Source organism: Anthonomus grandis, chromosome 2, assembly GCF_022605725.1.
Source record: "Anthonomus grandis grandis chromosome 2, icAntGran1.3, whole genome shotgun sequence".
NCBI classification, from domain to species: domain Eukaryota; kingdom Metazoa; phylum Arthropoda; class Insecta; order Coleoptera; family Curculionidae; genus Anthonomus; species Anthonomus grandis.
The window spans coordinates 34669315-34687044 of NC_065547.1; the positions used below are offsets into that span (position 1 = coordinate 34669315).

At 33.4% G+C, this 17730-nt stretch overlaps 1 protein-coding gene and 1 long non-coding RNA gene across 6 annotated transcripts in view; one reads left to right on the forward strand and one right to left on the reverse strand.

The window, feature by feature from the left end:
- The window catches only part of LOC126733493 (tudor domain-containing protein 1), a 60967-nt gene that overhangs the window by 36108 nt on the left and 7129 nt on the right, over nucleotides 1-17730 (forward strand). For all 5 annotated transcript variants that reach the window (XM_050436804.1, XM_050436800.1, XM_050436801.1 and 2 more), the window contains 3 exons: nucleotides 3391-3535; nucleotides 3594-3883; nucleotides 13348-13804. In XM_050436804.1, the coding sequence (XP_050292761.1) occupies nucleotides 3391-3535; nucleotides 3594-3883; nucleotides 13348-13804 (892 nt within the window). The remainder of the gene's footprint in view (nucleotides 1-3390; nucleotides 3536-3593; nucleotides 3884-13347; nucleotides 13805-17730) is intronic.
- LOC126733506 (uncharacterized) lies at nucleotides 4841-7858 on the reverse strand. The gene is made up of 3 exons (XR_007659741.1): nucleotides 7255-7858; nucleotides 5112-6373; nucleotides 4841-5053 (listed from the first exon to the last, which is right to left on the reverse strand). It is a non-coding gene; the product is annotated as an uncharacterized LOC126733506 (long non-coding RNA).

A 17730-nucleotide genomic window follows, 5' to 3' on the forward strand; every position in this document is an offset into this window, starting at 1 on the left:
AAAATTGTCACACAATGGGCCAATCAAAACTATGTCGACATAAAGGACATTATTACACTAAAAGGTTTAGAAGAAAAGGCTGTAGCCTTAAACCTGTCGCAAAAAAAAGTGCAAATAAAAATTACATCTTTTTTTAAATAAAACTTTTGTATGCTTAAAACTGTAATAAATAAATACAAACATAAATAAAGTCCAATGTAGTTCCCTTTTATTTTAATGTTAGCTATTTTTAATATAATCTCCATAATGTGAACATTTCAGTAATGCGAACTAAGTCGAAATTTTTTTAGTTCACATTAACGCGAGCCAATAATAACATTTTTTACTACTTGATGGTATAAAAAAATTATTATAAATACCTAAATAAATATGTTGAATTTTGGCACAGGAAAATTAGATGGACGATAGACACATCCTATGATTTATAAATTAATTATAATTTTTACCTTTTAAATGTAATTTAACCCAAAGACACTCAATACAATCAGAATATTGCTCATGCACCAAATCATGTGACAATGAAGATTTAATATAGAGCCTTACACCTCCCCCATGACGTCTAATTCTATCCCATCTATAAAAATTTAAATTTTGCCCATTTCATTTTTTTTAATATATCATAGTCCTTATGTAGAAGATGGTCCCTAAACAGGAAAGTTATATGAGAACAAAAAATGTCATGTAAGATTTCTAGTAACTTTAATATTATCAGTCAAGTGTTAAGTTAAAATATTGTCTAATTTTACTGTTAATTTTAGTCTACTGGCTTAGTAAAGTAGCTAATAAAGCTAGACTGTGCCTTTTTTCTACGCCAAGTTTTCTTTCTTTATTTTTTACAGCTCTATATAAAATTATTATTCGTAGTATTATATGGTAGTCTATACAGAAAGACGATAAAAGCAGCAAAGGTTAAATATTATAGTGACCGCTTGAATGTGTCCTCAAATAGGCAGAGAGATTGTTGGTCAATTATAAATGACTTCAGGCAATCTCACAAGAAAGTTTCAGAACCAGAAGTAAGACCAAATAGTTTAAATGATTATTACTGTAATATTCCTCATTTATTGCTCAAGGATGTGAATACTAATATTGATCCTTTGCATTATATTCAACAAGTGTCAGTTCAAAATTCTTTTATCCTGTTAGCCTTACTGACGTTAGAGATGCAATTAAAAGCTTAAAAACCATAAATCAGCTGGAGCTGATGGAATATCAACAAAATTACTACTCCTTTTGCCTGACTCAGCATTGAATGCCTTAGCTTCTGCCATAAACAATTCCTTTCATAATGGCATCTTTCCAGCATGTTTGAAGGAGGCAGAGGTTATCCCTCTTTATAAGGGTGGAGATTTGAGTGAGCCGTGTAATTTCCGTCCAATTTCTATATTATCTACCCTCTCCAAGATAGTTGAAAAACTTGCAAAAATCAGAATTTTCATCCTTTTTACAACATAATTGCATTTTATCTGCAAATCAGTTTGGATTTCAAACGGGAAAAGGGACTCATGACGCTGTTTTCGGCTTTTTGGAGAGTATCTATGCGTCCTTAAATTCTGGAGAGTCCGCGGCGGCAGTGTTTTGCGATTTATCCAAGGCATTTGATTGTGTAGATCATGGAATACTACTGTCTAAGCTCAATAATTATGGCTTTAGAGGTGTGGCATTGCAATGGCTGGAATCCTATCTGTCTAATCGTACCCAAAGAGTTACAGTATCTGGATGTTTATCCGATTCCAGATCCCTTAAAACTGGAGTACCTCAGGGTTCAGTGTTAGGACCACTATTATTTTTGCTCTATGTAAATGATTTGGGTTCATTAAAACTGCAGGGCAAAGTGGTTCAGTTTGCTGATGATGCCACCATTTTATGGAATCATAGAGATTCTGATAATGTTAGAGCCCAGGTTTTTAAGGATCTTAAGATTTTATCGGAGTGGTGTGCTGCAAACAGGCTTGTATTTAATGTGGGCAAAACCTTTATTATGGGATTTAAGTGTGACGTTCAGAAAAAGAAAGCTGTAAGTTTCTTGGTATTACCATTGATGGTCGCCTTCGCTTCGAAGATCATATCCTAAATCTTGCATCAAAATTATCCTGTGGATGCTTTGCAGTAAGAATGGCGAGGCATGAGCTGGGAGGGGTAGTTGCGCGTTCAGTGTACTTTTCTCTTATTGAGTCCCATCTTCGTTATGGCTTGCCTTTTTGGGGATTAAGCAACAAGGGATTATTAAACATAATTTTTGTGATTCAAAAAAAGGCAGTTAGATACCTATGTTCCGCTGGGTTAAGAGATTCTTGTAAACCTATCTTTATATCTCAAAAAATCCTAACTCTTTTTATCTTAGAAACAGCTACTCTTATTCATAAATGTCCTAAACCTCCCTCTGACACTGGTCATATGACTCGCCAGGTTAACGATTTTCCCTTACCAATCCCTACATCCTCCCTCACCAAGAACTCACTTATATACCTTAGCAAAAAAATTTACAACCATGTTCCTCTATATATCAGACAAATTTTAGAAGTTAAGAAATTCAAAAAGGAATTAAAATCACTTTTATTATCCAGGGCATATTATAGCCTCGAGGATTTTTTTAATGATACCTTTTAACCTGTGCTCTGACATCATTTTAGTGTTTTAGTTTTGTTTCCTGTTAAATAATTTAATTTACTTCCCCTAAATTCTGTTTTATTGACAGCTTTACTTATTTTTTAATGAAATTTATCAAAAAGATGCTTTTTTTTTCTCAATCTGTTTTGTTATGATTAATTTTGGTAATGTGTGTAAATTTTATGTTAAAGTGTTTTAGATGTTATGTTTGTTTGAAATTTAAAGTGAATTTGGATTTTTTTAGTTTTTAGGATGCTTGTACACTATATAGCACATTTTCTTTCTTTCTTTCTTTCTTTCTTTCTTTCTTATTATTAAAAATAAGAGGCATTATTTATTTTTATAATACCTGATTGTATCTTGGCATGCATCCGGTAAGCTGTCAACAGTTTGAAAAGCATGAAAACCTGAACGACTACTTAAATTATCCAGATTGGTTTTATTTTTAGTCAGTCTGCTGTTCAACTGTCTGTCATATTGTAAGTGAGCATCTTATTTGGATTTAATAAAATAGTTTATTTACCTATTTTAGTCCTAAAATATTTTTAATTTAAAGTTCAATTTCATCATCTAAATCTTTAGGATGATAGAGACATATTCATATAAGTCTTAACCTAAAAAAGTTAAGTGTACAAGTATTTCACTCAAGAATTTCATTCCCAAAATTGAACTATTCTTAGTATGTATTTTAATTAATAATAGCATTTTGTATGAATTGTAAGTTAAGACCCAAGTGGCAAAAAAATAATCAATTAATACACATCTTTAATTCGTTTTTAGGTTCCACCCACCGATGTCAAAATCGCAGTAGACAGCAGCGTTCAAATCGTCAACTATACCGATTCAAAGTTGATCCTGCGTAACAAGGAAACCGCCCTCGTTTGCAAAAATGTTTACGGTCATATCGCCACGATGCCCAAAAAACGTAACTTTAATACAATCCCCCTTTATGACCTCAATTAAATTGAACGTTTTCCTTTAAGCTATTACGAATCCAGTTGTCGGGCAAATCTGTTTGTGCAAGAAGGACAGCGACGACGGCCTGCACCGGGCCGTAATCAAGAAAATTACCGATAAAACGGCCCAATTGGAGTATTTGGATCACGGTGATACGGTCACGTTGTCCCTAAAATCGTTGAATCATGTTGATAGTTTTTTGGCGGATCAACCGAGGTCCATGTTCGAACATCCGTATCCGGTATTGAGAATGGCCAATGAGGAAGTGGACCATTTTTTGCTCGATTTGATTGTTGAAAAGAAGAAACTGAAAACGGTAACGTTTATTTTAAGAGTCATTTTTAATAAAATTTGTACTTTTCCTTGTATATAATTATCTTTATATTTACATTTAATATGATTAAATGGTAATAAAGTTATTCATACATTATTAATAGTAATGATATTCCAAATTAACGGACTTGTTAGTGCTATTTAGAAATGTCTATTTCGGGAATGTCTAATCCTGTATAATTGATTGTCTAATCCAGTAGATTATCAAATTCCGGGAAAAAATACCTCAATAATATTATAATACGACCATTAAGCTATTCTTGGCGCGACCAACTGAGAATCCGCTTTTAGTCGTTTAGCCCGTCCGACAAACATCTCACCAACACGGTACCGTCGCGTCGTCACTTGCTTTCCCATCGATCCGCAGCGATTCTGACTGCATTGCGTTGCGAATTTTTGAGCGGTCTCTTAATCTTATTATCTCTTTTTTTTTTTTTTTTTGAAGTTTATTCTATTTCTGCTTCATAAGAAGTTTTTGCGCAATTAGTAAAGCATTTATTGGATACGCTTTTATGATTTTAATCTAAAAAAAAAAAATCTTTAGGCTTATACAGATTTTCAATAAACATTGTAAAAAAATTGCAGCAAAACACAAGACACAAGCGTAATTTTATTCTGCATTATGTTAAAATAGGTTTTTCAAATCTCTAAATAATTAAAATCTTATTAGATTAAATATTACTATTTATTACACATAATAACCTATAAATTAACTATTATCTATAAATATTAGCTTTAATTATTGCGTTTGAGATATTGACAGTTAAAAATCATCTTGAATACACTTTGATACGCTGTAAGTTTATTTTATTTTTGCACTTTATTTTTAACAGATTCGTGCTACGCCCAATTTAGGTATTATGGGAAAATAATGCAATAAATTTAAAAAAAAAAGAAACGAACGAAACGTATATTAACAAAAAAATATAAACATATAAAAAACGTATATACATATTTATTAAGGTTTTTACATATTAGGAAATAAATTAATTAGCTTCTGCATCGATTCAGTTGACAGGTTTTTCGCCAACGGAAGAATTTTAAGTTCTGATAGGCAGCCCTTTTGGATAAAGCGGGTCGACTATTTCTGGTAATAAAAGGCTTGTAATTTTGGTAACATTTGTTCTTCCCAAAATTGTTCATCACAGCCAATCTAAAAAAATACAGAATACTATAAAGAATTAATTTATGTTTTCAATTAAAACTCTCACCTGTTCAACTAACATGCCAAGAGGGCTCCAAATAATAAAATAGCATGATTGCTTCTTAGCTATAGCTAACTGCCCCTGAACTTGGTAGTAATAATTGTGGTTTTTTTTTCAAATGTAGGTGGTTATTTTCCAATGTAGCGAATGTGATCTTTTTTGATAATATTGCTTCGGTTAACTTCTACCAAACCATGTTCATTAATGCAACCATCAGGGCTTGCTGCCAAAAAATATTCTTGTTCACCTATAAAAATTCCACATCGAGACACTTTTAAATTAAATTCATTTTCAAATTCTAAAATTGCTCGGGCCTCGCTTTCACTTCCATATCTTGTAGCATTATTGCCACTAAAATTTCCATACAGCAACGTTGCACCACATGGCGAGGTTTTTGCCCGCATTTTACATATTTTGCCAAAATTTGAGGCAGTAATCCGCTGTGATCTTTCTTGTATCCATTTTGGATTAGAAGCCTGGCCAATTGTAGAATTTTCAATATGTTTTATTTCCTCTGGACGTTTTTTCATATCTTTTAGGATTTCATTTTTCCTCGAAATAAAAACGTCACTGTTTATTTCTAAAGGAACGTAATGCGCGTCCAGGACCATAGTCCGTATCAGGAAGAGTTTGTTTTGTTTTCTTATTTTTTTTTAAATTAATGTTTTTTGCAGTCTTTTAGTTTGATAAAACAGCCTTATCTTTTTACATCTCTGAATATACCGCTTAGTAAAGGAACGAGGGCTTGTGCCTATTGCGGTTTTATGAAGGATTTCATAATAGCTACCACCAGAATTAAATGACAATGCAGCTGCCTCACAGCGAGCTTCATATGAACCTCGTTTGCAAAAATTTATACGCATGCCACCAACAAATTTGCTAACAATACTGTTATAATGCTCAGCGAGGTTATTGTCCGTATTGAGGATTAGGCTGCTTGCATTATCTATAATTCTTTGCAAAGCTACTAAGATGTCTTCATAAATTCCACAAGTCTGCATACTTGGCACTAAATTTGTGTAATTTGGATTATCACACTTAAAGTAATTAATTTCTTTACATCTGGCGTGTTTCCCAAATACATGACTTGGGGCATTAGAGATGTCACCCCTTTAGCAATTTAATTTTTTGGTCCATCGTGGTGTCTTCTGCGATTCTGTGAGTGGTGGCTTTTGTTATCGAACTTCTTAATCTTAAAAATCTGTTCAAAACTTCTTTTCTTAACGCCAATGGTACAGGTACATTTTTAGAATTACTTCGTTTTTTATCTGCAAATTAAAAAGAAAGAAAGTAGAAAACAATACATAAAAAAATAATTAATTTTAGATATGATGTAGTTTTAAACAGGAATTATTTAATTTTTATTTTTCTAATTATACAATGTGTATAATTGAGCAATTATACACATTGTATAAGTTTAATAGTGTAAGTTTAAAATTTGCCAATATCATTTTATTTAAATTAAATTTAATTTTTATTTAAATCATTAAACGCATTTCTTAGATACAAATATGAAAAAAAAATATTATGTTTATTAAAAAAAAAAGTTTATTTTTACATGATTTATCACTTCTAGAAGTTTGTACAAACCTGACACCCTGTCTAACTTATATGTATGTGTAATAACATACAGGGTGTCCCATTTAAAAAGATATACATGGGGATATCGGAGACTGTCAAAGATACAGGGTGGATCAAATGAGAAAAAAGTTGCGCATTTTTGAACCTAACAATATGCCATTTAAACATTTTAAAAGCTCCGAGTGGTTCCGAAGATAATCCGGAAAATCCGATATTTGAAAAAATCGATTTTATTTTTTTCTAAGCTTATTTTTAATCCGATTTTTAAAAAACTTGCTATTTTCAGAGTAACTTTTTACGTGCATGAAGGCATTTTTAGATTTTTAATACGACGTTTCCTCTTTTGCCGACCATCATGAACTTTTTTTTTTCGTAATGGACGCCATATTGGATTTTTGCATACTTAATTCAAAGCAAATTTTTAAATGCCATACTGTTAGGCTCAAAAATGCGCAACTTTTTCCCCATTTGATCCACCCTGTATCTTTGACAGTATCCGATTTCCCCATGTATATCATTTTAAGGGGGACAACCTGTATACTGGTATTAAAATATAAAATATACATACTACATATTTCTCGAATTTTCTTGGCACAATTTCGCAACAAATGATTCCTGCACTCCACCTTTTGCACCAACATATTAGCATAGGGCTTTGATTGCAATAATTTTCGGTGGACCTAGGAATCTCCATCACCAATCATTTTTGTAAATTTTAAATTGTAAAGCTTCATGCTTATTTTAAAGCCCTCCAATACTATGTCAGCTTCCATCGATGTAGATGTGCCGTTCCAGTTCTTATGACATTTTTGTATTGGAACATCTTTTTTTTTATTTTCGTACCAGGAACATGACGAACAAAATTTATTTCTTATTCCCAGAAATAACAACTTCCCTGTTTTATAGCCAACTATACATGCCTAAAAATTAGAAATTAAAACATTAATCATTTATGTAATGTTTTTAGTCAACAGTTAAAAGAAAATACTTATTTTTGATTTTGATATTATTATTATTAGTATTACTACTCCAGAAGAAGAATCATAATTGACATTGTAGGATCTCTTAGCCCAAGCCCCATCGGTCACTACGGTAATACATGGAATTCCATCTTTATCCACTTCGCCTTCAATGGTTGCAATAAGGCGCACAATTAATAAGTTTGAACGAGAGTACACTCTTCTGGATAGTAAGCCACCAACGCGACAAAAAAGTGCAAGGACTGCTGAAAATATCGCCGCTGCAAGAGAAAGTGTTGACGTGAATAACAATGTGTCTGTTTTGCGCCGTTTTCAGCAATTAGGCATTTTACCAATGTCTCTGTGGCACATTTTGAAGAAATACTTAGGCCTACATCCATATAAGATGGTTCTAACTCAAGAATTGAAGCCTGCTGACCATGGTTTGCGCAGAACGTTTACCGACTGGGCCCTGTTGCAGTTGGAACAAAATGCCGATTTTGGCAAACAAATCATCTTTTCAGATGAAGCCCTTTTTTGTCTTAGTGGCGTTGTCAATACGCAAAATTGCCGCTTCTGGTGTCAGAACAATCCCCAGAAATTAGTACAGGTGCATTACACCCGTTAAAAGTGACTGTGTGGTGTGGTTTGCATGTCGGTGGAATTATCGGTCCATACTTTTTTGAGGATGCAGGGGGGCGTACTGTAACAGTCAACGAAGAGCGCTACCGCGACATGATAACAAACTTTCTTTGGCCTGCAATTGATGGTGGAGACTTCGAACAGAATTGGTTTCAACAGGACGGAGCAACATCACACACCGCCGGAGCCACAATTAATTTATTAAGAGAGCGTTTTGAAGATCGAATAATTTCGCGACATGGCAATATCAACTGGCCACCAAGGTCCTGTGATCTTACTCCCCTGGACTTTTTTCTTTGGGGATATGTGAAGTCGAAGGTGTATTCTAACAATCCTCAAACCATCAATGAGTTGAAAGTTAACATAACTAGGGTTATTCGCGAAATTCAGCCCAACTTGTTAGAAAAAGTGATTGAAAATTGGGTTCATCGTCTAAATGTCTGCCGCCTGCGCGTCTAGCCGAGGTGGACATCTTAATGATATTTTGTTTAAAACATAATGTTACATAATAAACTACAACATGAAACATCAATCATAGAAATTAACCAAGCTTATTTCTTGACAACTTCCGATTACATAGGTTCAGCGGACGACTTACCAACTGAATTTGTAATAGAGAATATCCATACAGAAAACGTGCATACCTGCTTGTAGGCATTGCATTTTTTGATTCGGAAAAATTTTGTATGTCTTTTTACAAGAAATGCAATTCGTCGTTGTCTGTCGCGTTGTTACAAACGTTTCTGAGTAGATCCTAAGTACGGTACTATTTATGAGTACCACAGTACTATTTATGAGTGATTTACCAGCCCGTAGTAGGGTAATCCAAATAAAACCTATTTAAGAGATTGAGGTGAAGTTTTCAGCCCCACTTTTCTGTATTGTTGCGGAAATTTAGAGACTTTAAGCCACAAAATGCTTACTTCTGTATAATTATTGGTTTTGCTACCAAAGCCATTCATTTCGAATTAGTTTCTTCTATAAGTAGTGAGGCCCTTTTAGCAGATTTATTTGCGTAGATTTATATTGAGAACCGATCTTTGTAAGAAAATACCCTTGTTAGTGGAACTATTTCTGTTGAGATCTTATGAAAAATAATGTGGAAGCAAAAAAAATTAAATGGTATTTAAATCCATTATCCGCACCCAATTTCGGCGGGTTGTGTGAGGCGGGAATTCGTATGAAAGTATGAAATCGTAAGAATAGTCGGCCTGCAGTGTTTGACGAGGAATTTTTTACCATTACATGTATTATTTAAAGCGTGATCCAAATAATCATCATCACTATAGTTACGTTAATCATCATTACCCCCCGGACATTGTTTGACATTGCATCCCATAAGTTCCCTACGTTGTGAGGATTATACTAAAAAAAATATTAGTCTATTGAAGTGTTGGGAGTTGGTTCAAAGGTTACACAGAGATTTTTGAAAGCGCTGGCATTACGACTACCTTAACGAGCCCCGACAACGTTATAAAAAGAGTATCCGGATTTAAAGGTGGGAGATTTGGTGGTAGTCGAGAATGACCTTTGTTCACCACTGCATTGGCTTTGGGCAAGAATTTTGTAAACTCATCTAATTATAATCATATCTATAAACATATCTAATTGCGTACACAATTAGGACTTGTAATGGTATTTTACAAAGATCTGCGTCCAAATTATGTCTTTTGTCTAATGTTGACATTACGAATCAGTAATTGAATTATTCAAGTGTATCTTTTTGTTTTGTTGTCTTTAATTTTTGTTATTTATTTTTCTTTTATTTCTCAAGTAGCAAAAAACGCTATGGGTCATTTTAAGGTTCCCCATTTTTAAGGGGGTATGTTTAACACTTCCTTGAAATAACTTTTATTATAATTAAATGGAAAATTTTGTGTGGTAACGTAAATTGTTTGTATTTATTTTTGGGAATCATTTTAATGTGATTTAATTTTTTTTCCTTTTTGGTCCAGTCTAATACACCTTGTTTGACAAGGCGATTTTTTGACACTAAAAAGCCGCTGAACCGTTGATAAAATGTGGGTCCAGCAGTTAAGAATGCGTTCTCGACCTTGCCACGAGATACGTAGAACATTTTTAACCGTAGAAGGTAAATGTATGCCCCGCAAATTTGAGGTCTAAGTTTTTCTAAAGAAAACTTTTTATCGTTATCGTTTTGTAAAGATTGTGCTAATCCAAAACCACCTAAAAATTGAAAATCATCGGACACGGTACAAACAGAAAAAATATTAAAACGTTTTAATATTTGTTTAATTATATTTAATATGCCAGAGATGACAGGTACTGCTTTAAAAATGTTAACATGTGCAACGATCCCGACTTATGGTCTAACAGTACCTATGTTAACTCTTACTGGAGCAATAATTTAACATAAAATATACCCTCAGGTGGAGCAGAACATTTATAAGTTTGTTTTTTATTTTTTTTTGTAAATATCTGATTCTTATTGGTTGTAAATAATTAAAACTTAATAAAATTTCGGTATAGTGCGCATGGTTTTTTTTCAAAAGCTGTGGTCTTTTGTACCACCGCTCCATTTGTTTAGAAATAAAACAAATATGTTATGTTTAAATATATTACGTAAAAAAACATTTAAGTACGTAGAAAGTATATTATTTATCGTGATAGTTCTGGAACCAAGATTTTTGCGTTCCTAAACACAACGGTACCTGGCAAGTTCTACATGAACAGTCGGTGCGCACTGTCTTTGCTTTAGTGCTGCATAAACCATCTTCGTCTTGTACTACGTTCAGGTTGATGTGCTGCTGAATTTAATGCAACGCTCTCTGGTATAAATGGCTTTGACTTTTTTATTTGTATTTGCAAATTCAGTACTTCTCTTAGAGGCAGATACCAAAACTGGAGCTACAAGACCGTCTATAACAGCTCTTCTGAAGTCTTTTGCTGTAAGTTTATCCGGTATGTCCATCATTTTATGTATGCAATATGCATTTACAAGGTCTAAAAAATACAAGCGTCTAAAAAATTTAAAAAAATGCGATGCCACCACCTGTTGCTCTGGCGATTTATTTTATAACTAGCAAGAAGTTGATCAAATTTATCCACACCATTCATGTTCGAATTGTAGTCAGTTAATGCTTTCGGACATGGTATTTGTATTATGGTTCCATTTTTTTCTTTACGGTTAATTTCAGTATAGTCATCAGGGTTGTGATAATTTGACAAAATGTGTACGGAGCGCTTGTCTTTCCATTTTAGTGCCGACAGTTTTGTATTACTTGTATACCAATCAATATCACCCCTTTGAAGCTGCTTGTCCGATTTGAACTTTTCTAAATACTTTCTTGGCAAATATACCGTCCCTACTGCGTATCTCCCACGTTGTTTTAAACTTTGCATTAAGTCAATGCTATTTAAAAAAACGTCAAATATAGTTTGTGGTATTTTCTTTCAAAACCCTCTTTCAGCTTGCTAACAACCCTCGTTCCCAAGCTTATCTGTGAATCTTGCTCGTGAATATCCCGATTTGTCGCAAAGCATCCATACTTTATATCCTCTTTTGATTGGCTTTTTTGGCATATACTGTTTCATTACAGTGCCCTTAAATTTAATCATGGATTCGTCTAGGACTAAAACTTGGTAAAAGATTATTTTTAAAAGCCTTTCCTAAATGGTCTAGCAAAGGCCCTACTTTATATAGACGATCAGACTGGTCAGAATCACGGTTAGGCATAGTAGAGTTGTCGTTAATATGTAGATATGTATGTTGCATGTTTTTCCAGTGCTCATTTGTTCCTGCTCAGCGTAAAGGTTCGTATGAAAAGCTATGTGATTTAAAAAAAAATCGTAAAAAAATAGTTGAAAAAGGGAATATGGAGTTGGATTTGAGTTGGCAATTTCGTCAGGAATACCGGTAGGCTGAACAAAAAGAAGACTTGAATCAGGTTTTTCTATTTTGCCCCAGATGGGTGGCTGCTCGAGGCACCGATAATGGTTCATTGTCACCGGAAGAACTATCATCACTCACATATAAGTCGTTTACGTGTGTGTTGTCACCAGTATATATGTCGCCCAATTCCGACTCATCCCAGATGGCAGGGAATAGGCATCAAGTTTATTCTGAAACTCGTCCCGGTTCATTCCCACTAAACGGAACGGTAAATAGTTGTCTCCCATTTTCTAAATAAAAGTACTTATTTTTAATATTTTACACAAATAAAAAATCGCTACTAGAGCGGTGGTATAAATATAGGACGATACAATTAAAATCAAATTTCTATTTTTGAAAATATTTTTTTTTAGCAAAACAATATTTTATACTTACTTGCAAGGAAGTATTGAACAGTACTTAATGGAAAAATTATAATGAATAATATATTATTCAAATCTACACACAAAATTTTTATACAGAAACGTGTACCGGCAAAACTTAACCAACAATTATCGATTATTTGCTGCAACAAGTTCATACAATTCAAGACGCCACGTGTTGTCCTTTGCCATACGTTGTGACACGATGCTGTGATGATGGTTTAAAATCTGACCGCCTGCGAAGTCAGAAAATGAATTTGAATAGGTGGTCTAAATAATAAATCACCACATCGCGTTTTGGTAGTCTATTTTTTGTGCCACCTTGGCGGTAAGAGTTAAGGACATCTGGAAAATACCCGTGTAAAAACACAAATTAGTTATTACGATTATTGAATTTGAAGAGAATTGTATTATATTATCTGTGCAAGAAGGTTTTCTGTAAATTTCGAAAGGGATGCAAATGTCATCCACATATCTTCTATAGAAAATTATATTGTTGGTAAAGACACTATTCATAATTTTAAGTTCCAAGTCATACTTAAAGACTTTGCTAAGGAAAGGAGAAAAATTACACTTGGTAATTTGCTTTTTATTATGAATTGTTTTATATGCATTAATATAAAAGAAGTGTGTTTCTCTGTTAAACCTAATACATCAAATTCCACTGAAACATCATCCAATACTATTTTTAGGACTCTTTTTCAGCTAATTTCTTCTATAAAATTCCAAATGTTTATCTAACCGACCTCTATGAATTGAATGATAATGAATTCTGATCTTAACAGGTTAACACAGACAACACCATAGACTTCCAACTAGCGGACGGCACATTACTCTCAGAAAAAATCAAGTCCCTAGCAACTCCTCCACCGCCGCAAACCTCGTCATCTCCTCCCACCGTGGAGAAAACCCCAGAAGAATGCAAACCTACCAAGAAATCTCCCACACCCGTGGTGCCTCCCACACCCGTGGAGCCTCCCACTCACGTGGCGCCTCCCACACCCGTGGCGCCACCCACCGCCAACCGAACCGAAATAAGGTACGACGACATGCCCTACGTCGAAGTCCCACTGGGTAAAGGGCAGTTCACATGTTACTCGTGCAATGGTGAGTCGTTGACCCTCGTCTCGCTCTCGGACCAGAACGTCCCTTATTTGAGCCGAGTGTTGGACATTGCGGAGCCAAGCGACCAGGCCGTCTTGGAACCGGAACCGTTTCAAATGTGTCTCGCCAAGTTTCAAGGTAAGTTATATTGTTCAATTTTAGGGGAGTTTCCGTTTTATTCCGTGGTGCGCTATAGTAAACATTTAGACCAGTCGCATTTCCCTTTAGTGCATTTTTGTTTTCATTTCATTGTATTAGTCCCATGATTGGAACCTTTGGTGTGACACTCAAATCAGAGAATAACCACAAAGCTATATCTTTCAAAATTACGGAGATACTGGAAACTATTACTGGAATGTATTACTGTGGAGTAAAATACTGGAAACCTTACCCTTACTACTTTATGAATTGTTCAAAATGGATTCCATTCCAGGCACAAGTAATTCAGGTATTCAAACTGTTCTCAGATCAGTGGCGGCTGGTCTATGTGTGCTGCAGAGCTCCAAAGAAAATTAAATAATCTATTAAAAATATGATCTATAAACCAAAACCCAAAAAAAAAGAAAAAATCTCCGTCCCGCATATTTTTTACACCTATTTTATCAATTAAACAAAACGCAAACCCTCTCGCGAGTTACATAGTCACATAGTGCCTATCCAGCAGCGGCCCACCTTTATGCCAGCCTAGCTCTTTTTAGTTTATAAATATAAGTTAATTCTAGTTTTAGTCATTCTTATTGTACCTAAGCTACTGTACTCTGTATCGTACTTTAATATATTTTGTTTTTAAAAACAATCTTTCGCCACACAAATCTATAATTGGCGCAGTCGGTAGGATTGTGTCCGGTGTACGTGGTTTTCGTTACGATAAAAACTTTCACCGTGGTGGTTTCAACCCTTTAGACGCAATCTGAAAGAACCAGTGTGGTGCTGAAAGTGGTGCAGAGGCGCAGGCAATACAGAATCGGAAAAGGTTAGTGTCACATCCTTATTGCCCCTATTCCACCCTCTGTTTAAGGTTTTAATAGGGATAATTTTAGGTTCTACGTATTGTACGTATTAATTTCATTAGTTTTTGTATCGTACATAAAACTAATTTTATTTAGCAAATTAATTGCATTTAATTTTAAGAAAGTTCGTAATTTTAGTTCAGTGAATCGATCACAATTAATCTTATGATTTTCGAATATTTATATTTTGAAAATAATTTTATTTTGAAAACAATTTTTATTTTAATAGTATTTATAAAAAATAATTTCATATTTTTTATTTATAATTTTTAATGTCAGATATTGATTCTGATACAGAATTAGGAGAGTTGGTAAACCTATTACATAATATTAATATAAACAATATGAATACTGCATCAAACAATACTGAGTAACCCAAAATGAATTGGGAACTATTTAAATCGCGGTTATATAACATTAAGCCTTATGATGGTGATGTTAATACTTATAAGATTAAGAAGATATTATTTGTAGTTATAGTCCATTTAATGATAATGAGTTAATGAAACACATTTTTGAATCTATTCAGGAAAAACTTATCGGTAGAGCTGAAGTTCTTGTCGGGAACAGAGCAGAAATTAACAATTGGGAAGATCTAAAAAATTCTTTAAGACAATGCTTCTCAGATAGACGAGACCTTGATTGTTTAATACAAGAGCTCACTAGAGCTAGACCATTCAGAAATGAAAACTTATTAAATTTTGGAAATCGTTTACAACTTCTAAGAAGCAGTGTCGCACAGCGTATTAGCAATGACATAACAATTGCTACACAAGAAAAAACCTATCAAATTAAACATCATGATAAAACTGCGTTAAATACATTTATTGCTGGTTGTACGGGAACTTTGAAAAACAACATGCATCTTAAAAAACCAGAATCCTTGGAAGATGCAATGGCTTATGTAATCGAATTCGAAAACTTCGAACGATTATATGGCCATACAAGCATCAATGGAAACAATAATTATCAAAATAAATATAATAATCAAAGACAATTTCAAAGTAACCAACCTTTTTATAATAATAATAATTTTGGAAATAATTTTCCAAATCAAAACCAGTTTCCATATCAAAATAATTTTCCCACTAATTATAACCATTTTGCAAACAATAGTTCCAATAACTTCAATAATAATAAACAATTCTCAACTAATCCACAATGGCCTTGTCAACCTATTGACATAAGACCCAGAAATTTACCTCCACGAAGATTACCAACAAACGAAGAAGTTTTTGGTAAACCAAAAAATGTTTTTAAGCCTAATCAAATTCCAGAACATTTACTACCTAAACCTGAACCAATGTCAACAACTTCAAGAAACCCTACAATTCAAAGTGCAAGATTTAATTCTAAAAATCATTTTAAAAATCATTTTACACAATACAAAGGTCAGCAAAAACCTCACTATATTGTAGAGGAAGTCTACAATCAAGACTATAATGAAGAACATTTACCCGAATATTCTCAACAAGAAGAATATTCTCAAAACGAATATTTTAATGACTATAATTATTATTCTGATAATAATTATGAATCTAATGACTCACAGAATACTTCTTTTAAAAATACGGAATCTGAAAATTTTACTCGGGATCATCTAACAAAGCAACAAAGTTGATAGAAATTAATATTTCATCAAACAATTCACTACGTAACACTAAAAAACTAAACATTAAGCTTTTAATCGACACTGGCAGTAGCAAATCTATCTTAAAACCCACAATAGCAGAAAAATATTTCCCCCAATGTATATACAATAATAAAAACACTATCAAAACTGCCTTAGGTAGCCAACAAACTCTTTGTCAAGCTACGTTACCTCTTTTTAAAGAATATAATATAAACGATGAAATAGATTGTATTTTATTTGACTTTCATGACTTTTATGACGGAATTATTGGCCTTTCTGACTTAAGAAAGCTAAATTTAAACATTGACCTTATTAATAAAGTCTTAATAGGTCACTGTATTAGTATTCCGTTTTGTTATCGTCAACCAGATGATGTAAACTTTTCTTTATCAGTAAACCCACACGAGAAACTTGTAAAAAGGCTTCGAAGGTGACATAATAATAAAACCTAGACTAATAAATGAACTTTTTATCCCACATATTTTATCTTATGCTGAGAACGGTTTTGCCCCTGTTGAACTTGAAAACCAGACGGACAAAACAATAGACATTGTTCTTACAACACCGCTAACAGTAGAACCTTTTAATAGTGGTAATTATGAAATGTTTTCCTTTGATAATATTTTTAATAACAATAAATCCACTAGTAAAAGTACAAAATGTAACATCAAGGACTTCATTAGAACTGACCACATGAATTCAGAAGAAAAAAAAGAAATTTTAAAGTTATGTCAAGAATATTCAGACATTTTTCATAAACCGGGAGACAAATTAACATTTACATCACATGTTAAACATGAAATAAAAACAACGGACGAAATACCTATACATACTAAATCCTATAGATATCCTTATATTCACAAAAATTAGGTTAGGAAAAAATAGCCGAAATGCTAGATAAAGAAATATTACGTCCATCATCAAGCCCATGGAGCTCTCCAATATGGATTGTGCCCAAAAAACTTGACGCTTCGAATAAACGAAAATGGAGACTAGTAATCGACTATCGGAAAATTAATGATAAAACAATCGATTATAGATGGCCAATACCAAACATAAATGATATCTTAGATAAATTAGGACGGTCACAATACTTTACAACACTAGATCTCGCAAGTGGTTTCCATCAAATCGAAATGGACGAAAATTCAATTCAAAAAACAGCTTTTACTGTGGAAGATGGCCATTTTGAATTCGTTCGTATGCCATTCGGATTAAAAAATGCACCAGCAACATTTCAACGTGCGATGGATGAAATCTTAAAGAAACTACGTAAAATATGCATGGTTTATATTGATGATCTAATAATTTTTAGCACAAGTCTACAAGAACATATTCAAAATTTAAAACTTGTATTTGCCAAATTGCGAGAAGCGGGATTAAAAATTCAACTAGACAAAAGTGAATTTTTAAGAAAAGAA